The sequence below is a fragment of the Sarcophilus harrisii genome, chromosome 1, assembly GCF_902635505.1.
Source record: "Sarcophilus harrisii chromosome 1, mSarHar1.11, whole genome shotgun sequence".
NCBI classification, from domain to species: Eukaryota; Metazoa; Chordata; class Mammalia; order Dasyuromorphia; family Dasyuridae; genus Sarcophilus; species Sarcophilus harrisii.
This window is the reverse complement of record NC_045426.1, coordinates 637,351,707-637,378,086: the sequence shown is the minus strand read 5'-3', so window position 1 is coordinate 637,378,086 and position 26,380 is coordinate 637,351,707. Positions and strand designations below refer to the sequence as shown.

Genomic DNA, 26,380 nt, shown 5'->3' with positions numbered 1-26,380 from the left:
CTGGACTGACTTTATTGTCAGAGATTCTAGCCTTGGGTGGGTGAGTGGGCTTCAGACTAGCTGATTTCTGAAGTTCTTTTCCTTTTCTAGAGTCAATGATTCTATAAATGCCCATTCTTTTATTCCCCAGTTTTTATTATTTTTTTAAAAGCTTTTTATTTTCAAAACATATGCTTACATTTACATACTGCAACTTGCTAGAAGATAGTGACCAGGATAGGTATAAGACTGGATGGATATTGACCATTGCATAGCCTTGTATTTCAGATTTTTCCCTCCTTCCCCCAACCTCCTCCCTTAGATAGCAGGCAATCCAATATATGTTATACGTAAAAATATGTGTAAACATATTTATATATTGCACAAAAAATCAGATCCAAATGGAAAGAAAATGAGTAAGAAAACAAAATGTAAGGGAACAACAACCAAAAGAGTGAGAATGCTATGTTTTGATCCACATTCAGTTCCCACAGTCCTCTCTCTGAGTGTAGATGGCTCTCCTCATCACAAGATCATTGGAACTGGCATCAATCATCTCATTGTTGGAAAGAGTCATGTACATCAGAATTGATCATTGTATAATATTGATATTGCCATGTACAATGATCTCCTGGTTCTGCTCACTCACTTAGCATCAGTTCATGTAAGTCTCTCCAGGCCTTTCTGAAATCATCCTGCTGGTCATTTCTCACAGAACAATAATATTCCATAACATTCATACACCATAACTTATTCAGCCATTCTCCGATTTGTGGGCATCCATTCAGTTGCCAGTTTCTAGCCACTACACAAATGGTTGCCACAAACATTTTTGCACATGTGGGTCCCTTTCCCACCTTTAAGATCTCTTTGGGATATAAGCCCAGTAGAAACACTGCTGGATCAAAAGATATGCACACAGTTTGATAACTTTTTGAGCATAGTTCCAAATTGCTCACCAGAATGGGTGGATCAGTTCACAACTCCACCAACAATGTATTAATGTCCCACTTTTCCCACATCCCCTCCAGCATTTGTCCTTGTCTTTTCCTGTCATCCTAGGCAATCTGAGAGGTATGTAGTGGTATCTCAGAGTTGTCTTAATATGCATTTCTCTGATCAATAGTGATTTAGAGCATCTTTTCATATGATTAGAAATGCTTTTAATTTATTCATCTGAAAATTGTCTGTTCATATCCTTTGACCATTTATTAATTGGAGAGTGGCTTGAATGCTTATAAATTTGAGTCAATTCTCAATATTTTAGAAATGGGGCCTTTATTAGAACCTTTAAATGTAAAAATGTTTTCCCAGTTTATTGCTTCCCTTCTAAACTTGTCTGCATTAATTTTGTTTTTACAAAAACTTTTAAACTTAATATAATCAAAATTATCTATATTATGATCAATAATGATCTCTAGTTCTTCTTTGGTCACAGATTCCTTCCTCCTCCACATAACTGAGAGGTAAATGATCCTATGTTTTTCTAATTTGCTTATAAAATTACTCTTTATATCTAAATCATGAACTCATTTTGACCTTACCTTGGTATATGGTGTTAGGTGTGGGTCAATGCCTAGTTTCTGCCATACTAGTTTCCAATTTTCCCAGAAGTTTTTGTCAAATAAGGAATTCTTATCCCAAAAGCTGTAGTCTTTGAGTTTGTTAAAACACTAGATTGCTACAGTTATTGAATATTTTGTCCTGTGAGCCTAACTTATTCCACTTATCAACTACTCTATTTCTTATCCAGTACCAAATGATTTTGATGACTGCTGCTTTATAATATAGTTTTAGGTCTGGCACAGCTAGGCCACCTTCATTGTAAATGTCCATTCTTTAAGAGGTCATCATGTATACATATTGTATTTAACATATTTTTAACATGTTTAACATTATATTGGATTATTTGCCAGCTAGAGGAGAGGTGGGGGGGAAGGGAGAGAAAATTTAGAACACAAGGTTTTTCAAGGATCAATGTTGAAAAATATTTTGAAAATAAAAAGCTTTAATAAAAAAAGAGGTCATCAAATCCAGAGGTCTTTATCTCATCCAACTAAATGGGAGCTATAGGGTAGCCTCCATTCCCTGAGGTGATAGTTATTGAGCACTGAATCTAGGCTAATTTCCATAGAGGCTACAAAGTAGTATCCATAACTGGATCTATGCTATATACCTACTAGCCTCATATAAAAGCACAGTAGGGACTCGCCTCCCTTTTCTGAATGTATTTCTTTTTTTGCAGCTAAGGGCCCTGTTAGCTTTACATGTTGACATACTACCTTCTGCCTTAAATTGATTGAGCTTACAATCCACTATAACTCCCGGATGTAGTTCATATGTGTTTGTCCAGCCATGCCTTACTCTTCCTCTAATTCTACACTTGAGTATTTTGAGTCAAATTTATTTTAATGAATAATTGAATAAGCCTCCTGATATCTTCATATACCAGTTGAGGAAGCTCTGAGACCTTTTGTAGAACAAGTATGTTATATGGATTCCTTTTTAAAAAATAGTTTTATAGTTATTTTCAAATATATTTCCTAATTGCCACCCAGTAAATTTTTCCTAGTAATAATGAAACAATTAAAACCAGCAGACATTAGTTTCCTCCTATGTAAGCCTTTCCTAATTTCCCTTAGCTGCTTGTGCTTCCCTCTAAAAATTAAATTTGTATAAATTGAAGAAACGATGTCCATCTACACTGAGGAGTTTTTTCATTTGGAAGTTTGCTCTATAGCAGGGAAATCATTGTCCTTCTTACCATATGTATACAATTTATCTGATAGAATGTAAGCTCCTTGAGGGAAGGAACTATTTCATTTTTCAGCTTTGTATCCCCAATGCCTAACACATAGTAGGTGATAAATATATGCTTATTGATTTCATGATTAAATCCATTTCTTATTTGTTTGACCTTCTTTCCAGGCCTCTTATCATATTGATTACCTTCTAAAATACAATCTACCTTGGCAATGTCCTTCTTGAGCTATGGAGCCCACAACTGAACACTATACTGCAGCTGTAGGTAAAAGCAGAGGGCTTCTAGACTCCTCAGCTCCTTTATCCAACACTTTATGAATATTATCTCATTTGATCGGATAATTGGAGAATTAATTCAAATCTGGAAGTGACCTTGGAAGTCACTCTTCTCTCCCTTCATTTTATAGATGAAGACAAAAAGTCTAGAGAAGTTAAACATCTTGCTCAAAGTCATACATATTATAATTGGAGATCCAGATTTTCATCCCAAAGTCTCCAACTCCAAAGCCAGCTTTCTTTCTAGACTTATGTTGCATCCTCTGTCTTTCTGGTTTAGCAATGAGGAAATGGGCTTGGTGAAATGTTGACTTCCTTTGGCTGTTAAACAGTAATGCTGTGACTTGGCACCATATTCTCAATTTGGATCCATTTGACAACAAAAACAAGAAATGATTTTTGGAACTTTAAGGTATATAAAAGGACAGTCAGGTCAGTCCTCTTTCCATATTCTCTCTGGCTGCCCTCCAAACCTGGAATGCTCTCTCTCTTCTCCTATACATATCCTGATTTCCCTGGTTTCCTTCAAGTTCCAGCTAAAATCCCACCTTCTACAGGAAAGTTTCCCCAACTCCTTTTAATTCTGGTGTCTTGTTTTATGGCTTGTTTGCACATATTTGTTTGCATATGTCTCCTCAATTAGATTGTAAGCATCTTGAGGGCAGGGACTACCCTTTGTCTCTTTTTTGTATCCTTAGTACTTGGCACAGTGCCTGGTATATAGTAATTAATTACCTTTTATTTACTGTGTGAGGAGCACTTCCTAGTAGGGAATTTGGTTCCTAGAGGCAGAGACACAGAAAGACCAAGTTACCTAGACCAACGATTCTCAAAGTGTGATTTGGGGTCTCTGAGGCCCTTTTGTTTTCCTAAGGACACTAAGATGTTTTAAGATAAACATACTGTTAGAGCTGGCTCAGACTGGCACAGTGGATTGATGGATTTTCAGCTTTTACAGTTCCAGCTCGGGAGATCAGGGCACACTACAAATCGGGACTTGATTTATTATTTTGTTGATTGTCTAAACTTTTAAGAGAGTGATAGAGGAAATGTTAACAATTCATATTAAACTTAAAACAGGTAGTTTTTTCATTCTTCTGCAGAGTTAGTTGTTAAATATTTACTAGCATACCACTGAATATAAACCACTTTAAAAATTTCAATAAAAGATTGTTGGTTTCAACAAACTTGAGAGCCATTGTCTTAGACTGAGAGGCTAAGAAGGTAGATGTCCCGGTTCTATGATGTCCTTAGCACCAGGGTAGGCGTGGTCTGAATACTGATTAGCGTGTCATCTGGATGACCAGGGAGTGGATTGTTTGCCAAGTGTCTCCTGCCTGTGGGGGAGGGGCAGAGTTGGCCCAGGAGAATCAGAAGAGCACTGAGATTCTGGAGGAGGCAGTTTACTTCTGGCAGTGCCCCTAGGCTCAGAATGTGTTCAGCGGCCTGAGATCTGAGCCATCGAAGTGGTCACTAGCAGAGCTGAGCGATCCTGGAGATTCCTTCTAAATCCAAGGGCAAGATACACTGTTGTGACCGAGAAGAGCCCTGTGGCCACACACCCCACCTTTAGGACACCCCTGCTGTTCAAGGCAAGTCTTCCTGATCAGTCCTCACCCTTGACAGTCCTAGGGATTGAGAAGAGGTAGGACAGTAGAGAAGGGGATCATGGGGAAGAGAAAGTTTTTTGGTTTTGTTTTTTTGAATAAGGTAAATGTGCAGAAAGAAGGAAGTGAAAGATGGAGGGAAGAAGAGAAAGAAAAGGAAGGAAGGGAAAAAGAAGAAAGGAAGGAAAGAGGGAGAGAGAGAAGGAAAGAGGGAGGGAAAGAGAGAGAGAAAGAGGGATGTGAAATGGAGAAGGGATAGAAACTTAGAAAATGGACCAAGAGCATGTTGGAAATTTATAAATCAGAATAAGATGGAGTCAGAGACAGAAATTGAAGCAGATACCAAGATAAATGGAGAGAGAGATAGAGAAAAACAGAGCTTTGTATACAGAATGGAACTTAGAAAGAGAGAAACATAACTATTGGCTGTGGCACAGAAAGTGATGCAGAGAAATGGATACAAAGACTACTACTGAGGCAGAGAGATTGATGAGGACCAGACTACATTAGAAGGGGGAGAGATGTGGGTGGGTATAGGACAAAGTGGCAGTAACCGTGTTTCCTCCTCCGGTACAGGCGCCATGATGACATTGAAGGCAGGTGAAGCATAAGGCACCTTTGTCTGTGCCAAAGGTGGAGATCGACCATTGAACAGCACATCTGCAGTTAACAAAGGCAGGCACGGACCCCATGCTTACTAAAGGAATGATTAACATCTGGAAAAACAGGAAGAAGTCAAAGTGTTTCCATGATTCTCTGCTCCCAAACTTTACTTCTTCCCAACTGGTGTATCAGCCACCTTCTTCATCACTGAACCCATTACCATATTCTGCAGCAGCAGCATTGTCATTATCATCGATATCATTAACATCCCCATCCTCCTTACAGTCACCATCATCCCCGTTAACATTTTCTTTATCTCCAGCACATTCACCAGTTTCACTATCTTCACCTGTACAATCACCAGTACCACCATCACCATCTTCACCCCCATTATCAACCGTCTCCTCCTTTTCTCTAGGCCTGCCATCCCTTTCACCTCCACCATTCCCAACGTCACTTCCACCATCTCCAATACCCTCATCCCCCCTTTTACCCTCACCATCCCCATCTTCACTTCTGTCAACCCCATCCCCATCTTCATTTCTGTTAACCCCCTCACTATCACCCTCTTTATCCCTGCCATCCCCATCTTCACCGCTGTTAATCCCTTCATTATCCCCACCTTCACCCCCACTAGTGTCCTCATCACTACCTGCTTCATCCCCATATTTACCCTCACCCCCCCCATCATCACCCCTGCCATTGCTATTTTCATTGCTCTCAGCCTCACCCTTTTCACTTCTCCTGTCCCCATCTTCGCCCCCCTCAACCTCATTATCTTCCTCATTTCCATTAACCCCATCACTATCCCCCTCTTTACTCTTCCCCTCCCCACTTTCACCTCCGTTACTCCCCTCCCTATCCCCCTCTTCCCCGCCACCATTCCCCTCGTCCCCCCTGCCATTCCTATGTTCCCCTCCCTCACTATCACCCTCCTTCCCCCCACCATCCCCATCTGCCCCCCCCACTTCCCCACCTTTCTCCCCATGTCCATCTTTCTCCCTAGCCTCACCCTCTCTGTTCTCCCCCTCCCCCCCATTTCCATCCTCTCCGCCTGCTCCCTCACCATCCATAGGGTCACAAACGCCTTTCCTGTCCCAAGGATCACAGCCGTCGCCCCTCTCTTTGTTGTCACCGTCACCACCAGGATCCGTGGCCTTGTCGTGGCCACCACCGCCATCTCTCTCCCTCCCAGAGCCACCCTCGGAGTCTCAGAAGTTAGTGCCCTCTTTCTCATCGTTAACAGTGTCCCGTGTGCCGTCATTACAGTCTTTCCCCTCTCCGTCGATGCCTCTGTGGTCAAAGTTATCGTCAGTGCCGTCACCGCCGTCGCAGTCGTCATTACCGGTGCTACGGTCAGCGTTATCGTCTGTAATAGTCTCGTCCCGACCGTCGTCACCGCGCCCCAAGCATAGGCCCGCTCCGCATCCCCCGCGGCGACGGCACTGGCACGCCTGCCCTGCCCACCGTCGCCGCCAGCAGCAGCTCCGCCAGCCCCGAGGCGGCCATCGGCCTCGGCACCGCAGCTGCCCGCAGCTGCCCCAGGGCCCGTGGTGGTACAGCCAGTGCCACCTCAAGGAAAACATAAAGATCGCGTGGTAGTTCTGTGGCCATCTATAGTGTAATTCTTCGTGCTTAGAGACTAACAGAGATCATCTATGGAATCAATGGACCTAGGACAGGCAGAATTATCGGAGGTAGAACGAACTCTTCTTTATCCCCCCTCAGCAGGAGGGTTTTCTCTGCGGAGGGCCGGGGGGCAAGCGGGGCAGTCATGGTGCATCTGCCTGAGGGAGATGGAGAGGAAGCAGGAAGGGGCCTCCGCATCTGGTGACTGCTGCAGGAGGGGGACCGGGTGGCCCGAGCCCGTCTCCCCTCTCCAGTGACATGTTAACCCTAACTTTGACTTACAGCGATCCAGGAAGGCTTCCCTTGGGCGGCCGCCGGTGCTCAGGCCTGTAGGGTCTGGAATCCTGCCAGCTTTGCAAAGCTCTTTTATCTGAATGGAGCCCATGCATCTTACCTTACCACTGCAGGCAGAAGATTGATGTCGCAGATTACAACAGGTCTGCCAGCTTTGATCGGCTCAGAGATAGAATGTCACAACAAATCCGGAACAATTACAACCACCGTAAAGTGAGGATGAGGCAAGTGAGGCTCAAGTCTGACTGGAGAGACTGCCGAGTCTCCTCCCAGGAGAAGGAGGAAACTCTGGGGGCCCTTGTCAGTTTTCAGAAACGCTCCAATTTCCACCCAATGCAAATGTACCCCACCAGCAGCTCCCACGCGGGCACTGCCCAATAAACATAAAGGAGAATTGGCTCTGCACTTGGGACTTCACATTATTCATGCTTCAAGTTCTTCATTCCAGGAGCTGACCTATCTCTCCTCTTTGCTCACTCTGCTATCTCCACTGTGCACATCAACCTTTACTCATGTTTTACCCTCTGAGCTGCCTCACCTGTAATCTCTCTCTTCCCTCCTCTCCACCAATGAAAATGTGAGTTATCCTTCAAGGCCCAGCTCACGGGCAGCACCTCCGGGATTCTGCTCATGACTACTCCAAAACATCCTAGTGTGCTTCTTGCTCTGGGTTCTACAATTCTTATATTTTGTACCACAGGATTTATTTGATTCTATATTATATTCTCTTTTGTTCTCTGATTTTTTTCATGTGTAGGAATTTTGTGTCCCCAACCAGAATGTAAAATGTTGGATTCCAAAAGTTCACCTCATAAGTACGATATGAGAGAATCACAGGACTTTGTCTTAAAAAAAATCTGGTGGTTTTAGTAAAGGGCTGCAAACTCTGAGCCAATAGGGCCATGGCAGCCAAAACAAAACAACCCCCCCCCCAAACCTGAATGTGAGCCCTAATGCCATCATGGTTTGCTTTAAGATAGGCATAGTGCTAGAAATAAGGAAGTGATAGTTCAGTTATTTATTGCCCTGGTCAAGCTAGATCTGAAGTACTCATTTTAGAGCACTCTAATTTAAAGCTATATTTATCTATATATATATAGATAATAGATTACATAGATGTTGCTGATAAATGTGTACATATAAATATAGATAAAATGTGTCCATATATAGATACATGTGTGTGTGTGTGTGTGTGTGTGTGTGTGTGTGTGTGTGTGTGTGTGTCAAGTTTCCAAAGAAAGGGCAGATAGACTAGTGAAGGGCCTTGGAGACTGATTGAAGAAATTGGGGATGTTTAGCCTGGAGGTGATTTAACTGATAAATAGCAACTGTCAAGTAATTTAAAATTTTTGATGTGGAAGAGGGAATAGATTTTTTCAGGGTGACCCCAAGAGGTAAAATCAAAAGTAATGAGTGGAAGTTCAAAGAGATAAATTTAAAGTGTAATGCAAGGAGGGGTATGGGTGTTCTCTCCCTCATCATATGCTTCATGCAGGGGCCGAATGATCAGTTGTTGGGTATGTGACAGTGAGAAGTAATATTTTGGGTATAAGTTAGAGAAAATGTCTACTAGTCTTTTATAATAATTCTCTAATTCTGTGATAAAATTCTGGAAAGATAGAGATCAGAATTACTCTTTAAAGTATAATATGCAAGTCTTTTAGACAGATGGGTCTCAAACCATTTCATAGTCTAAGCCCTTCCTGCAGTCCTTGACTAAGACTTGGCCTGGTTCAGACTGAGTAAGCTTCTGACTCTAATCATAGATGATCCCTAAATCTTGGGCAAAGATTGAACCCTAGTGCTAGTCCCTAGCTGATTCATAACAGGGTTATTTTGTTGCTGAAAGGAAAGATAATATGGAAAAGGAAAGTGTAGGTGAGTAAATGGAGTCCATCTAAACATCTATCTTGGTGCTAGGTGATGCAATGGAGATAAATGAGGCTTGGAGTCAGGAGGACTTGAGTTAAATTTTGGCTTCAGACATTTCCTAGCTGTGTGATCCTGGGCAAGTCACTTCACCCTGTTTTCTTAAGTTTCCTCAACTGTAAAATGAGCTGGAGAAGAAAATGGCAAACCACTCCAGTATCTTTGCCAAGAAAGCCTCCCAAAATGGGATCAGGAAAAGTCAAACAAGACTGAACAATAAACATCTATATCGCTACAACTGAGGCCATCAATGTAATTTTCCCTTAGGATGAGCCCCACATAGGGGATGTCATGCTTGTTCTTTCACTTGAAAGTTCTCCATCTTCGGTTTCATGAAAGAGTGCTTGAGAAGCAGGGCCATTCATACTACTACCGTAGAGGCCTTCTGCCTGCCTGATACAGATTAAATGGAGGAATTAGTTGATTAAAAAAATGGCTGGAAACTCTTGGAGATCTTATAAAATGTCAGAGCTGGAAAGAGACTTTATAATGTGGAACATGGAATATCAGGACTGGAAGAAGGGAAATGACTTGCCCAGAATTATGCAATTTATAATTAAGCTGGCTGTGATTGTCCTGGAAGCATCTGAGAGAAGGCTAACTCATTCAGTGGCTTTGAGATCCTGAGAGCAGTGGTTTTCTTGCCCAGATGCCCCTGTTTTTCCTGGCCTACCTACAATCTATTTTTCATTATTGCCACTGATTTCTTAGAGAAGTGATTCTCTAGTTATTTTTTTAAAATGCCAAGCTAAATAAATAAAGTAAAATCACCTATTGTGTCATTAACTGGAACAGTTGTCTCTGTAGGTGGATGGCTGCCAAGTTCCTAATTATAAGAAGAAACTGTGATGTAGAAAATGGGGGCTTGTCCCTCCTATTCTTTCAAACAGAGAGGAGTGCACAATTTAACACATATGTGAATCACAGAATGTAGAAAGATATTAGAGATACATGAATTCATATAAAATATGTAGTATATGTATAAATGTTCATACACATGCAAATTTGTGCATGACACATTCAAATACAATTGCCTACTCAATCATGCATGCTCACACATTAAAATGTCCTTGTACACATGTGCATGGATGTAGATTTATACAACCCACATATATATCCATGCACATGGATCCATCCATTCAGGAATACACACACTCCTGAACCCATGGACACCTCCTGAGTGCATGTACCTGCATGTAATATGTTTACTTACAAATTCAAGTCCAAAAATCCTCAACCCTCCACCCCCCATCAAGGATCATCAGAGGAGAGCTACTCTGCAATGCAGGCAAAAGAAGATAGAGAAGATAGAATATTCTCTGAGAGCTTTTGATGAGTTCTAGTTTTAGAAGCAATCAGAGAAATAATTACATGACTTAACATTTACTAAGTTAAGTAATACCCTCCCCCCATCTTTCTCTCTCTCCCAATGCCCACGCCCAGGCATGTGGACTGTTCTTTCCTGAACAGGATTCTTTGGGGAAGCTGTTCCCCAGGGGATGATTGATGATACTTAGATCTTTCAGTGTCCCAGTCCTCACTCTCCCTGTACTGCCCCATTTCCTAGGGTATCCTTTAGTTCCCATGTAAACAGCCTGGGGGTGTCTGCAATGTTAGATCAAAGTTGTCAAGGCTGGAAGAGCCCTTAAAACACAGAACAGCAGAGCTAGAACAGAGTTCAGAAATGTTAACACAATGATGGGTCAAGTAACCAAAAGAGGTTAAAACTCTGGGAGGGATTACCTCTGAAGAGAGAAACCAGCAATAGTCCTTCTGGGAAAACTATACCTAACAGCATCCTACATAGGATAATCATGTTTTGGGAAAATGTAACTATATCAAAAATTTGTTTTTTTGACTTGTAGGCAGGCAACATGACATAGGGGAAACCATTCTGTTCATTCCATTTCTTTCACAGAGTAACTCTCTAACCTTGGAAAAAAATTTTCTCAGTTTCCTCATTTAGAAAATAGTGATTATCTTTTACCTGTCAGCTTCCCATACTTCCTTCCAAAATCTGGGATGGAAAGCACTGTATAAGGAAATTTACAACTATGAGTTCGGTATAAATCTTACTATCTGTATAATGGTAGTAGGCACAGAAATTGATAATCTAGGATAAAGCAAACAATTGCAAATACCAAATGAGATTTATAAAGCCTGTAGCACAGTTCCTGGCACATGTTAAGCACTATAGAAATGCTGGTTATTATTTTTATGTGAGGAAATTAAAGCCTAAGGCTATTTAATGATTTACTCCAAAACACACAGGCTACAGCATCAGGGGGAAAATTTGAATCCAGCCCTTCTAATTTTAGAACTAGCATTCTTTCCATTACTCCACAGCTAAATTTACTCATTCTTACTAGCCTGAGAACCAGTGCTGTCTACCATGTTGTCTGCTGACCTGATTTCTATGTACTATGTTTCTATTCATGATAAGTTTCTCTCTGATCAAAAAAAAATTGGTTAAGGGGTATTTATTTGTAGGACTTTTTTTCAGGAGGTGAAGCCTATTGATCTCAGAATAAGGTTTTTAAATGTATAAAATAAAACATAGAATTATAAAGGGGAAAACAAATATTTTGAAATATAGTTATCAAAAATATATATTTAAAAAAAGCTCATAGACCTCCAAGTTATAAGCCTTTCTCTAGAACAACTACTTTGTTTCACATGGGAAGAGCCTGCCTAGAGATTTCTTCCAGCTGACACAGCTGGTGTGAACTAAAGCCAGAATCAGAACCAGAATCTAGATCTTCCAGTGCCCATGCCAATGGGCTTTCCTTGACACTAAGCTGGCTTCTCATTGGTTTGATAAATATCTCTTAGTAGACACTTGGCACCCTTGTGCAGAAATGGACTCTTGTGGTGCTGCCAAACTTATTTCCCAAAGACTGATTTGTCGTTCTGCAGTCAGAAGCTTGATAGAACAAAAATAACAATGGGAGCCGCTACGGCCTAGGTTTATATATTTAGTCGTTCTTCAGTTGTTTCTGCAGTTCATTACACACTCAGTCTTACTCAGACTCAGCCCTGGAAGGTCAGTATGGCAGATATTATTTTTGTTCCATAGATGGAAAAAAAAAACTGAGGCTAAGTGGGATGAAATAATTTTCCCAAGGTTGCACTGTTTTGTGATGCATGCCTAAAAACCCCAGGATCCTGCTTGTCCAATCTAGTCTTCTTTCCATTATACACTATGCCCTTTCATCACTGTTTTCTCTTTTGGGTCGATGGATAATGCCTCTTAAATTCTTTTTTTTTTTCTTATAAAACAATCACTTCCATATAGTCCTTTGCTAATTAGGCAGTAAGCATTTATTAAGTACCTGCTATATGCCAGGTATTTTCTAAGTTCAAAGGCTAAAAACAAAAAAATTCCTGCCCTCAAGAGTTTATACTGTAACTAGATAGTCGGTGAACATAAGTATATGATAAATGCATAGAAAGAAAGAGAAAGGGATAGAAACAGAGACAGAAAGAGGAGATGGAAGAAAAAAGAAGGAAAGAAGGGAAGAAGAAGGGAGGGAAGGAAGATGGAGAGTGGGAGGAAGAAAGTCAGGACTGTGCTAAACATTGGAGATAAATATATGACAAATATAAGCATGCAAAATAATTCTTGCCCTCAAGGACCTTATATTCCAATGGGAGAAAACATACAAAGAAACCTTAAAGGGGAAGTCACGAATGGCCTTGGAGGGACAGGGAAAGCCTTCTGCAGAAAGCTAAATCTTTTTTGTTTTTGTTTTTAATTAAAGCTTTTTATTTTCAGAACATATGCATGGATAATTTTTCAACATTAACCATTGAAAAACTTGTCTTCCAATTCCCCCCTTCCCCCACCCCCTCCTCTAGATGGCAAGTAGTCCATCATTAACAATGATATGTTAAACATGGTAGAAATATATGTTAAATCTAATATATGCATACATGTTTATACAATTATCTTGCCACACATGAAAAATAAAATCAAACAAGAAAAAATGAGAAAGAAAATAAAATGCAAGCAAACAGCAAAAAAAGTGAAAAAACTCTGTGTGAACCACATTCATTCTCAGTCTTCTCTCTGGCTTTCTTCATCACAAGATCATTGGAACTGCTCTGAATCATCTCTTTGTGGAAGAGAGCCACGTCCATCAGAATTGATCATCACATAGTCTTCTTGTTGCTGTGTATAATGATCTCCTTGTTCTGCTCATTTCACTTAGCATCAGTTCTTGTAAGTCCCTGTCAGAGAAAGCTAAATCTTAAGGGACATCAGGGGTTCTAAGAAATAGAGGTGAAGAGAGATCACATTCTACTAAGCACCGGAGACTCAATCAATAAACTGTAGAATCCACAGAAGAGAGAAATAAATAAGACTAGAAGGTGAGGAAGGGCCAGTTTGGAAGTGCTTTGCTTGTCAGATATAGTTTATTTTTGATTTGGAGTCAGTGGAGTAGTCACTGAATTTATCGAATAGGGCAATGACATGGTCAGACATATACGTTAGGAAAATCACTTTGGCATCTACCTGGAGAATAAATTGGAATAGGGAGAGAATTGTGACAATGAAGAAAATTACTGAGATTCAGTCCCTAATTTCTAGGAGCTTCCAATGTTCGTACCTATACATGAGGAATCAAGTTAGCTGTGTGTCCTCAGGCAAATTATTTCATTCTCTACGTCTCAGTTTCAAATTAGGATATTTCATTTCATGATCTATAAAGCCCCTTTCTGGCTCAGACATTCTATGTTCTAAGATCTAAGGCCCCTTTCAGGTCTCACATAATAAGACTACATGACTTTTTGAGTGCTAATGACTTATGTGACCAGTTCTATGCTTGGTATCATGGAAAATAGAAGCCATTTTGAATGGCTTCCCCATGGAAATAATCACCACTTTAAAAGTGCTGTTTGTTTAACAAAATTTCCTTCACAAGTGGAGCAAGGGAATTGGGACAGGGATTACCACTTATAAAAGTCTTTCAGAGGCATTACCAGCATTGTTGTTTTAACCCAGTTGAAAAAATGAATTTGGAATTGGATCTTCAAAGTTACAGCAATCTCATTGAAATTCGGAAGGCTGAAGGGTGTTAGGTTAGAATCTTGTGCCTTCTACATGGTAAGGATAGTTCCTATTTTGTCATTTTCAAAAAAAAATCATTAAGGTTTCGCTGTATGAGATTATGACACCCAGGGGAGCAGCAGGTGGTTGGGGGGGGTGAATACATGGATGCACACATGTAATGTGCATGACAACTGCTTGTGGAGACACATAACTGTCAAGTCAAGGAAACGGGGAGTTTGGGAGCTACAGAATTTAACTGTCTTCTATGCCGCTCTGATGTCATGGGTGCCAGTTTCACAAAAGCCTTGTCTGGATGTTGCAGCAACCTCCATGTATCTGAAGGCAACCTCTCTTCCAACCACTGACAGGCTCCATGATGTGTCTCTTCACACATATTTTCTCACCCTTGTGATACATAGCACATATTTATGAGACAGCTGGTGAAAATCATAGAATCATAGATCTAGGACTGCAAAAGAAACTCAGAGGCCATCTTAAGATGAGGAAACGAGCTTAGCAAGGTTGAGTCACCCAGGAACTGTATTAGGTCTCAGTCTGGGGTCAGGGATTGAGTTCAATCTAGGACCAGGGCTAGGGCTCCAGCTGTGGTGGAGAGAACACATGAAACCCCATGGCTTAGTCTTATCTCAATTACATCATGTGTTTGCCCACTGATGATGTAAATCACACAACACAAACCCCAGATTCAGTGATTTAGGACTTTTTCTGCCTCTTCCTAGGGAGCAAAACTAAGAATAGTGGGGGATAAGAGAGAGCAAAATTTGGTCTAATGGAGGGAAATTGTGCTAATAATTAAGTCTGTCTGAAAAGTTGAAGGGGCCTCCATGGGAAGTAGTGATTTCCTCATCACTTGAAGAAGAATTTTCATGGTAGCTTGTCAAAGAGGTTCTCTTTCCATCTCAAATGATCTTGTGTTTATTTAAGGGGAGGCCTCTCTGGGGTACTGTCTTCCCCTTTCATATAGCCCTCCATCCACTTTGTATTCGACTTTGAGTAAGCCCTTTATTTACATGTGGTGTCTACCATTTGAGTGCAAGACTCCTAAAGACAGGGACTTTTTCTTTCCTTGTCTTCCTTTGAATCCTGCTGAGCACTTAGCACAGGGCCTAGCACTGCTTGTCAACTCTCTGACAGAAGAAATAAATGGCTCCATTCCTCCCCTCCAGGAACGCTCATTGACTGACTTCTCTAGTGGGATGTCAGTTCCTTGACTGTTTTAGAGGATTATGTTTTAATTTTATCCTTGTGTCCTCCCTGCCCAGCACAGTGCCTTACACACTGTAGATGCCTGAGAAATACTTATTGTTGTGAAAGCACATTCCTTCTTAAGTGTCATTTGGATTAAAGGACCTCCGAAGTCTCTTCCAACCCCTGAGAGCCTAGGGAAATGAATTGTTCCCCCCCCACCTTGAACAAATGAAATCGCAAACCAGCCCTGTCCTTTAAGACTTGCAGTCCCCCTGGCCCAAGGACGCTCTGAAGGCCACTGTGATTTCCCACACGCAGATTGTTTTGGATCCCTGTAATCTGATTTCTTCCTTCTTCCTGCAATGCTTTGGCCTGCACAGTTATTGGCTGCTGCCTACCAGCCCCCTGCCTGCTTCCCATGGCTCAGCCGACTGGCTAGCCCAGCTCTGTATTGAAGGGCCATAATTGAATTGCGGCTGATAGTACCCGCCACCTTCAGATCACGCTAATTGCTCTGTTTCCCAGAACACTCTTCAAAGGAAAATGAATTTCTCTCTGATATTTTCTTGGTGGGGTGAAATGAGCCTTACAAAAATAAATCCCTCATGCAGAAGGAAGGAAGGGCAGCCATGGATAAAGGAGTGAGGCTGGCAAGCTATCTTCCAGAACTTCCAACCCTCGGGGGCTCAAGGCAGTTATAAGGGAGGAAGATGGTTTTCACTGTCAGAGAGCTCCTGCCTTATCTTAGGACAAAGAATGCCCAGGAGGGAGGATGATAGCAAACCGGAACCCGTGTGTCTCTAAAGCTGTGTAAAGAATGTTATTGTTGTTCGGCCATCTCAGTCCTGTGAGCCCCCATTTAGAGTTTTCTTAGCAAAGATACTAAAGTGCCTTGACATTACTTTCTCCACCTCATTTTACAGATGAGGAAACTGAGGTAAACAGGGTTAAGTGACTTGACCAGGGTCACACAGATAGTAAGTGAACTGAGGCTGGATTTGAACTCAAGAAGTGGAGTCTTCCTGACCCCAGGTCTAATGCTTTATGCACTACTTAGCTGCTGTATCAAAGGATAGAGCACCAGTTATAGATTCAGCAGGCCTACAATCAAATCTCTTGTCTGACCATTGAGTTATTCAACAATAATTTATTAGTGTGCCAGGGACTTAAGTTCTGGGAACAAAGAGAAAGACAAAAAATGGTTCCTTCCCTCATGGAGCTTTCATTCTAATGATGGAGACAAACATCTATGGACCCCTCTCAACATAATATTTTTAAATGCATAAAATAACATATGCAAGATTACACTATGTATATATGTTAATGGCTGTTTCACAATTATGTGACATGGGAGACTCTGGCAAAGGATCACCCAAATTAAAGAAGCTGCCGTGCTCTATGAGTAAAGCAGAATTGTGGTAGCTGAAAAGAAATATGGAATGTACAAGCTTAGAGACATCTCCACTCCAAATGTTCACTGGTACTATTTGTGTCTGACTTGTGGTAGATCCTTCAGAGCACATATTGATCTGACTAGCCACAGTTGGATCCCAACACAGTGATATACTTTGGTTTTCCTCAAGAATGAAGGACAACAAAATATACATCTACATACATACACATGCTCATCTATACATGTGTGTGTGCACATGAGTAACTAACATGCATCCAAAAACTCCTTCAAACCCTGTTCTATCCTGAAGATCGGTAAACACAATATTCCAGATGTGATTCCATCAAGCAGAATATAGCACTTTATCATCATCCTAATCTTGGATGTCCTTTTACCTTTCTTAATATATCATATCTCATTAGCTCTCCTGTTTGCCATATCACATTGTTCTTTTGAATATGTAGTCCACTCAAACCTTCAAATTTCTTTTTTTTTTATTTGAACTGCCATACCTTTCCTATCTTATATTTGTAAAGTTTTTTAATCCAGATATAAGAATTTACACTTATTCACATCAAATTTTACTTTATTGGATTCCAGGGATTAGAATGTCCTTTTGAATCCTATTTCTTTCATTTAATGGCTTTTCTAAATTCCCATAGGTAGGAAGCCAGAAATCAAATCCTATTTCTCTCACCTGATATCCATTGTTGTTATCACTAACCCACTGCCTCTTTTTAGCATCACCAGCATCATTATATAAATTCCTCAGAGGAACCCCTACTCCTTACTGGTTTCTGGATGCTGCTTCATAAGGATAACTGCTTCATAATGATGGTGATGATAATGATGGTGATGTTGATGAGGATAATAATGACTGTGGCAATGAAGATTTATATACTGCCTTAAGTAAGATTTGCTGAGTGCATTATACCCCTTAACTTATTCAGTCTTCACAATAATCCTGTTGGATTTTTTTTAGATGAAGAAATTAAGATTGGGAGAGATTGGTCACTTCTCTAGAATACTGCCTCATCAGATTTTCCCTCTGAAGGCACTGGTCTCTCTCCAGGGTACTGATTGTGTGTTTTCTTATCAGCAGGAGTCCTAGATCTTGGGCGAGGGGAGATTTATTTGCTTTCTTTGCTCTGAGGAGAATACAAGTTTCTTTGGGGTGATGCTTGTCTGTGTGTATCCCTGCAGAGCCAGGTAGTTTGATGTAGGGAATTCATGGCAGGTCCTAAGTTGGTCTTGAAATGAAGAGATAAGAATCTTCCTCAGGCTTGTCTTTATTTAGGGTCCTGGCTAAGAATCTTAGTTTTGAGACCCCAGGGAGGATTTCCAGAATAGGAAGTAAATCAAAAGAATGGCAGAACCTCTCACTGGGGCATGTAAACCATTAAAAAGCAGTATTCTAGATGGATGATCAGTCAAATCAATAGGCATTTGTTAAACACCTCTTGTGAAGTAAACACTGTGCTAGCCACTGGATTTATAAAGACCAATATTAAGAGCTTGACCTCAAAAAAACCTTTTGTTTTGAGTGGGGAAGATTGCAATACATAAACAAGTATAACACATGCACATATGTTTCACATGCATGTACATACGCATGTATTTATATACAAACCTATCATGCACCACATACATGCATGTTTATACAAATGCACATTTGTATATGTATACACAAATATGTGTATTGTGTTATATATATACATATACAATTTTAAACTATTAAAACTATACTAAGATTGGGGATATATCCACATATCAAAATATATCTTATCTATATGTCTATAAATATATATACATCTGTATCTATATACATATACACATACATATATACACATGTATTATATGTACATGTATTATTGTATTTAAACAAATACAGTGTATGGAAGGGAGATGTCATTTTTGTAGACTCTAGTGCTAGAAGGGAGTCCTAATAAGTAATGTGTAAGCAGTAGAATTTATGTAGTACTTAAAGTTTGGAAAGTGCTTTACAAATATTTTTGCAATCCTAGCAATCTGACGATTGGGTGCTATTTTACACATGAGGGAAACTGAGACAGACAGTGATTAAGTGACTTACCCAGGACTGTGCAGTTCGGAGGTATCTCTGAACTCGGGCCTGTCTGCAGTCCCAGTACTCTAACAAGTGAATCACCTGACTAGGAAGGGGAGACATTGAAAGATGTTTTGTCTGAATGGTGGAAACATATGTCCAGTGCTGTAGAGGGCCGCAGATAGTGGGGGGACTCTGGGTGAGGTATAAGACCCTTCAGCCCAGAGGGAACCTGCTGACAGTGTCTGGTTCGGCTCCCCATCTCCCCTAAGGGCTCTCGGCCTTTCTGAGAAGTCAGAGGGCAGTGACAACCTGTGTTCTACCTGAAGCAAGGGATGGTTACAGTAAAGAGGCATTTACATATCAATAGCAGGTGCTTATGGTTAGCACTTGCTCAGTGTGCTGTGGTGACGTAATCATACTAAGATATTTAGGGGCTGAGAGGATTGGAAATAAAGGGACTCCATCTTTGGTCATCCTGGTGAGTCTCCTGCCACCTTCCCTCCTCCACTAAGACCAGGACTGTTCCCGAGACCCTCCAGAGAGCTAGTCAGTATGGTACATTTTGGCACCCCAGCATGGGGGCTCTAGAAAGCACACTATACAGTGCCATACTTTGCCATAGCTAAGCCAAAGCACCCTCAATTTACAATCAGAAAGAAGTCTTTCTCCCCAGTCTTAAATTTGTCACTGATTTACTATGTGACATTGAGCCAGTTCCTCTCTCTGGACCCTGTTCTCCCCCTCAATGAAATGAAAATAGTTTATTATGTGGACTTTTAGATTTTTTCAGGACTCCTTAGTTACAAATACTCATAAATTCTTTTTTTTTTTAGTTTGCTTGGGAGAGACCAGCATAAGGTAGAAAAAGGAGTGTCTTTCTCTGGTGGTGATGGTGGGGGGTGTTGGGGAAAGGAAAGGTGAACTGTCTTCACCTCAGCTTGTAATTGAGGTTCAGGGAGAGACTGTTTGCCTCCAAACAATTTTCTGGAGCCTGTTTTTTTCCCCCCAGGACTAAAGTGGTTTGATTTATAGAATGTCATTTTTGCTTCTCTGCCCTCTTTTGTAGTTGCAAAAAAGAGAAACACACATATCATGTACAATCCTATGCACACACCCATGCTCACATGCATAGTCATGCACAGAGAGACAGAATATATATAAACTCAAACATTTGCACACAGTCATGTGCCCACAGACAAGGACATATGCACACTGGCTTTTCCCCCTCCCCCCCAAAAAAACTGATGTCCCAGAATCTCTAGGGTCTACCTATTGTAACCTTTAGGGACAGAAAGTGAACCTGTGATTTGTGCAAGGCACTGACTCTGCAAGTCTTCAGCAGTTGTCTGTAAAACTGAGAAGGCAAGTGACACAGAGCTAGTATGTGTCAAAGGCAGGTTTTGAACCAATCTTCCCCATATCCCTGGACTCTGAAGCCAGCTCTCTCTCTATCCAACCCTGAAAGCATTGCAAAAATGGTATCATCATCATCAGTGGTATAGTTGTAGTAGTGGTCATGGTGTTTGTTGTTGTAATGATAGCAATAGTCGTAGTACTAGTAGTAGTAGTAGCAGCAATAATAGTAGTAGTTAGTAATAGTAGTAGTAATACTAGTGATAGTAGCAGCAATAGTGGTAGTGGTTAGTAATAATAGTAGTAATACTAGTAGTAGTTAGTAGTAGTAACAATAGTAGTAGTAGTAGTATTAGTAATAGTAATAGTGATAATGGTAGTAGTAGTAGTAGTAGTAGTAGTAGTAGTAGTAGTAGTAGTAGTAGTTACGAGTAATAATGGTTGTAGTGTAGTGGTTGTTGTCATATTTGTAATCATTGTAATCGCAGTAGTAGCAGCAGCATATTACCTCTCCTCTCAGCCATATTTTTCTAACCAGTCTTGAACAACAATACCCCCTATTCCCTTGAGGGTAAAGGTCATCCAACTTTTGTTTAAAGACTGCCAGATAGAGGAACCCACTATATTCCAAAGCATTCTAGCCTTGTGATAACTCTACTTTATAGAAATTTTCCACACATCAAGCCTAAATCTGCCACTGAATCTTTTAACTTTTGTTCCTATGTCGATCACTGGTAACCAAGCAGAATAAGTTTAATACCTGTTGACCCTTCAAATGACTCTTATATACTTAAAGATACTTGTTACATCCTAGTGCCATCTTGTTTTTTCCATTTTGGCTATCTAGAGGCCCTTCAAGTGATCCTCTTTTCCTTTCACCCTCCAAGTAGCCCTCTTATAGACATAATCCAGCTTATTGGTGATTTTCCTAAAATAGTTACTGAATAGTCATCCAAATGAGTTCTTACATAAGTATCGCAGACCTCATTTATCCTGGATACTGCCTCTCTTAATGTAGCATAAGACAACTTTATCTGGGGGCTACCTTGTCCTTGTTGACTTACATTTTATCTAGGGAATCCAAGATATTTTTCTTAGGAACTGTTGTCAAGCAATATTTCCCTCATACTTGTGAAGTTGATTTTAAAAATAATATCTTTACATTTATTCAGAATGAATTGTTTATTAAGGGAAGTAAAGAGTGCTGAGCCTGGAGTCAGAAAGATTCCTTTTCATGAGTTTAAATCTGGCCTCAGATACTTCCTACATGTAACCCTGGGCAAGTCATTTAACCCTGTTTGCCTTAGTTTTTTCATCTGGAAAATGAGTTGGAAGAAGAAATGGCAAACAGCTCCAATATCTTTGCCAAGAGGATTCCAAACAACTGAGCAACAGTAACCCATGATGACCAAGATATCACGCTGTTTTAGAACTTTAGAAGACAAAAATGAAACAACACAAAAATCAATCTCCGACTTCAAGAAGCTGTTGTTCTATTGGGGCAGAGACAGCCTGCACAAAAAGTAAATCTGAATCAGTGGGAATCAGTGCCTCCAAGGCACAGGTAGTGACTCCTGAGTCAAGTCTAAAAGGAAAATCAGAATGCAGAGAGAGAGAAGAAAATCTTCTCTGGCCATAATAGGTTGATATGGACCGTCGGCTCCTGGATAGTAGGATAGTTTGGCTGTATGATAGATTTGAGCAAAGAATTTTAAATAAGGTTAGAAAGGGAAATTGGAGTCAGATGATGGAGGATCTTAAATGATAAACTGAGGAATTTGTAAGCATGAAATAGATATGACATATCATTCCCCGTTTTAAAAGATGCATATTTCAGTTTTATTCCATGGGTATGGTTGAGTCAGAATTATCCTCAACTCTGACGCTGTATCTGTGTCTTTGCATGTCTACATATCTACATACGTGGATGTGAATGGCTTCTGTCAAAAGAGGTAAATTATCTAGAATAAAGGACTATGGTTCTCTGACTCATCAGGCTTCCCCTGTAAATCTGTGCCCCCTTTGGCCACTTCTTTTAAGGAAACACATTAGCAGGCTCTCTCAAGTCCACATAAAAGCAATCTGGATGATAAAGGGATTGAAAACCTTGACATATCATTTGAAGCAACTGGAGCCATGTAGCCTGGAGAAAAGGGTAGTAGTTACAAAAGAGATGTCTTCCGTAAGAAATGATGAGTAAGCTGATTTTAGAAAAGCCTGGAAAGACTGACATGGTGTGATGCTAAGTGAAATGAGCAGAACCAAGAGAACATTGTATGTGGCAACAACAAGATTAGGTGATGATCATTGTGGTGGACTTGGCTCTTTTCAACAACGAAAGGATTCAAGGCAATTCCAATAGACTTGTGATGGAAAGTGCCGTCTGCTTCCAGAGAGAGGACTATGGAGACTGAATGTTGATTGAAGCATAGTATTTTCACCTTTTTATTGTTTTTGTTTGTTTGCTTTTTTGTTTTTCTTTTTTTCTCTTTTGACCTGATTTTTTGTGCAACATGACAAATATGTAAATATGTTTAGAAGAATTACATGTTTAATCTATATTTAATTGCTGTCTTGGTGACAGGGGACAGGGGAAGAGAAGAGGAAAAAAAATTGGAATACAAGTTTTGCAAAGTGAATGTTGAATATTGTCTTTGCATGTATTTGAAAAGTGAAATACTATTAAAATAAAAAAAAAAAAAGAAATGTCTTCAAGTCAATGAAGGGCTATAATAGAAAAGAAAAGCCAGGACTTTTCTGGTTTCCCCACAAGAATGGTGGATAAAAGTTTTGGAGAGAAGGGCTTCATTTTTGCTTATGGAGAACTTCCATAACAATTAGAAATGTCTGAAATTAGAATGGACCATCTCAAGTGGTGGTAGGTTTACCTTCACTAAAGATCTTTAAGCAGAGGCTGGATGGCAACTTGTTGGAGATGTTATGAATTTATCAGGAGTGAAAATTAGAATAGATGCCCAAGTCATATATCTTCTAAAGGTAAAATTCTGCAACTCGGTGATTCTTTAATAAAATGCAGCCCCTGCTCTCATTGAATTTGCCATCTCATAGAAGCAGATAAAGCATATGGGAATATGAAATATTACAAAATTACTATAAAATGACCATTGTGGAGAACAGAATTGAAGGAGCGGGTTAGAGAAGTAAAGGTAATGTTTTATGTCAGAGGAAAGGGAAGTCCCTCTTGGGATTCCCAATTCTTAGGTGGTCTTACTCATTTTTGACAATGATTTGTCCTGTTCTTCTTATGCCTGAAGCATATTACTCCCTCTGATTGTGAATGCTCATTGTCAAGACTTGGGTCTGCTCTTTCTCTGTCCCTTTTCTACCTCCCCTATCTGTGAGTTCCCTTGGTACAGTTTGCTGCAGATTGTCAGAGCAAGTATTTTAATCTTTCACATCTCCCTCAACTCAGGAAAGTTCAACTCATCTTTACTCTTCTGGGATGGTACCTTTCTCCTCTCCTCTCTAAAAAAAGCTGAAAAAGGACCCCAAAGTCCCTAATTCCATGATCTTTTCCTTTGTAGAATGACATGCTGGATGTGAACCAGATCATCAAGGACCTGACTTCTTTGATTCCTGAGCAAGGAGACGTGCTTGGTGCGTACACTAGGGCTGTGCCCAGCTGAAATGACCAGATCTTCTGCCATGCTGTCCCCATTGTCTGATCCCCTTCTTCCCAAGTTCCAGAGAGATAGAAAGAGATAAAACTATGGAAATAATGGAAGTTTAGGATCTGTCAGAACTTTGTATATAGTCTTTAAGAATCCTGGGTCACATCTACATGTAGAGATATTTAAGAGGAAATTTTATATAGATATTAAGGATAATTACAAAGAAAAATATTAGATGAGATAATACACTTATCAGTCACTTAATATATGCTGAGCCCCAATTATGTCTCTTCTAAAGGTTAAATTTTGTGAGCAGGTTACTTTAATAAAATGCACTCCTGGTCTCACTGAATTTATTATTTAACAGGACCAGATAAGGGGCAGTTAGGTGACGGGGCCTGGAGTCAGGCCCTCATACACTTACTAGTTGGGTGAACCTGGACAAGTCACCCTGGTTGCCCTCAGTTTCCTTATCTGTTAAATGAGTTAGAGTAGGAAATGGCAAACCACTCTAGTATCTTTGCCAAGAAAACCTCAAATGGAGTCAGGAAGAGTTAGATCCAAAAGACCAGATAAAACTGATAAACACTTAGATGCAAATACATGACAATCCCTATGCTCCAGAAGCTTGATTGTCTTTCTTTTTCAATAAAAAGACAAAGAAGAGCTAGTCTGGAGTAGAGCCAGTTTAAGAGTGAGCCTGGATAACCAGAGCACTACCAGAAGAGGAGGTGAGGTGGGAACAAAACTGGAGGAATCTCTAGGGTGAGCAGGCAGTAGGGATAAAGGTAGGGGGGGAAATCACATTTTTATAGTACTTGAAGACTTTACAAAGTGTCCTCTTCACAACAATTTTGTGGAATAGGATGTATAAATATTATTTCTATTTTACAAAAAAATAAATTGATGTCTATCAAGGTAAAATAATTCATCCTGAGTCTCACAGCTAGTGATTGTCAGAATTGGGATTTGAACATAGAACTTTTGACTCCAAGTCCAGAATTCTTTCTGCTGTACCTAGCAGGACAGAGAATGTCCCAGAAGTCAGAAGTTTGGCTCTGGCTCTTTCTCTGTCTGTCTGTCTATCTCTCTGTCTCTCTTTTTTCCTTCTTTGTCCTTCACTATCTCTTTCTATTCCCCTTCCCTTTCCCCTCCTCTCTCCTTTCCCCTCTCTTTCCCTTTTCCCTCTCCCTTACCCTCTCCTCTTGTTTCCCTTTCCTCTCCTCTCCTCTTCTCTCATTCATCTTTCATACCTTACTAAGAATAGAAAGGCAAAAACTGGCTCTTTTCTTCCTCCAGCTTCTTCCATGATGAGCCCTCCCTTAGAGCAGAGGGCAAGCAAACTTTACCTTCTTCACCCTTTCTTTTCTTTTGCTTCTAACAAGAACTGGACAATTTTTTTTAATTGACAGCTTGGGGTGGGGGGGGGAGGAATATATGAATAAATAAGACAAGCCCACATCTTAGCCTCTGAGGCTGTGCAAATGTGAAATAATGAGATGTGCAAGAAGGCCTGTCCTGGGTACCTGGAGACAGGGATCAAGTGTGACTCTGCTACTGATCTGGGACTTGGGCTTTCTTACCTCCCCTTTTTGGAACTCAGTTTCCTCATGAGTAAGAGGAGAGGACTGCCCCGGCTGACCTTTAAGGTCCTCCCAGCTCTGCTGGTCCGTGTGCCACGTTCCAAGGTCTCTCCTGGCCCTGACATTTTGTGTTACACTCTAACAGCCACAGGCTAAAAATGTTTTGGAAAATGGAATAGGTTGTTGTGAAGTTGCCCTAAGGAAAATGCTTGATTCAGCCAAACCCATTTGATTGTTTGTCTTTCTCCTTCCCTGGAGAACACTGAATTAGAGAAGGAGAAACTTCCTATAAAAGGAAACTCAGGCTGTGTCAGCAGAGGCCCCATTCCGTGATTAACACAGGATCATAGTAGATATGGATTTGGAAAAACCCCGGCAAATATTCGAGTCTAACCCTCTTGTTACATTATTTTGTATTATATTTATAACATAAATATTATATTGATATTATATGAAGGAACTGAGGCTGGGAGAGATTAAGTAGCAGGACTAGGTCACAAAGGGAAGACAGCAGCAGAGGCCAGTTTGAATCTCGGGCTCAGAATCCAAATCCTCTGCTCTTTCCACCTCATCCTTGTACCACCACTAGCACCTGAGTCGCTGTCACTACCTGCCTTACTCCATGCTTCGGCATGTTCAGATCTCTCTTCTGCTACTACCTGGTTAACCTTAGATGAAGTGCTGTACCTGTGCAGCCCTCAGTTTCCCTATCAGTAAAATGAGGGGCTTGGGCAGATGATCTCCAAGCACCCTTCTGTCCCTCTGTTCTTTACTTCTTCCCATCACCTAGCCAAACCTGTCTGTCTTACCTGAGCAACTTGAATTGGGCTCCATGATGTTTGTTTATATGCAAGTGGGCTCTCCTCTAAAAGGTTCTGATGGTTCTCAGGATAATTGGCCCCATTTCTGTAGCTCTTTCAGTTTATTAACCACTTACTGGGCAAGGAGAAGAAACATATTATTGTTATCCTTATTTGGGGATGGGAAAATTGGGGATCAGAGACGAGGT

General features: G+C 40.6%; 1 protein-coding gene across 1 annotated transcript in view; it reads left to right on the top strand.

The window, feature by feature from the left end:
* The window catches only part of TSNARE1 (t-SNARE domain containing 1), a gene marked incomplete at its 5' end in the record, with an annotated part of 260,056 nt that overhangs the window by 220,937 nt on the left and 12,739 nt on the right, over positions 1–26,380 (top strand). The window contains 1 exon segment of the mRNA XM_031947287.1: positions 23,702–23,774. Within this exon segment, the coding sequence (XP_031803147.1) occupies positions 23,702–23,774 (73 nt within the window).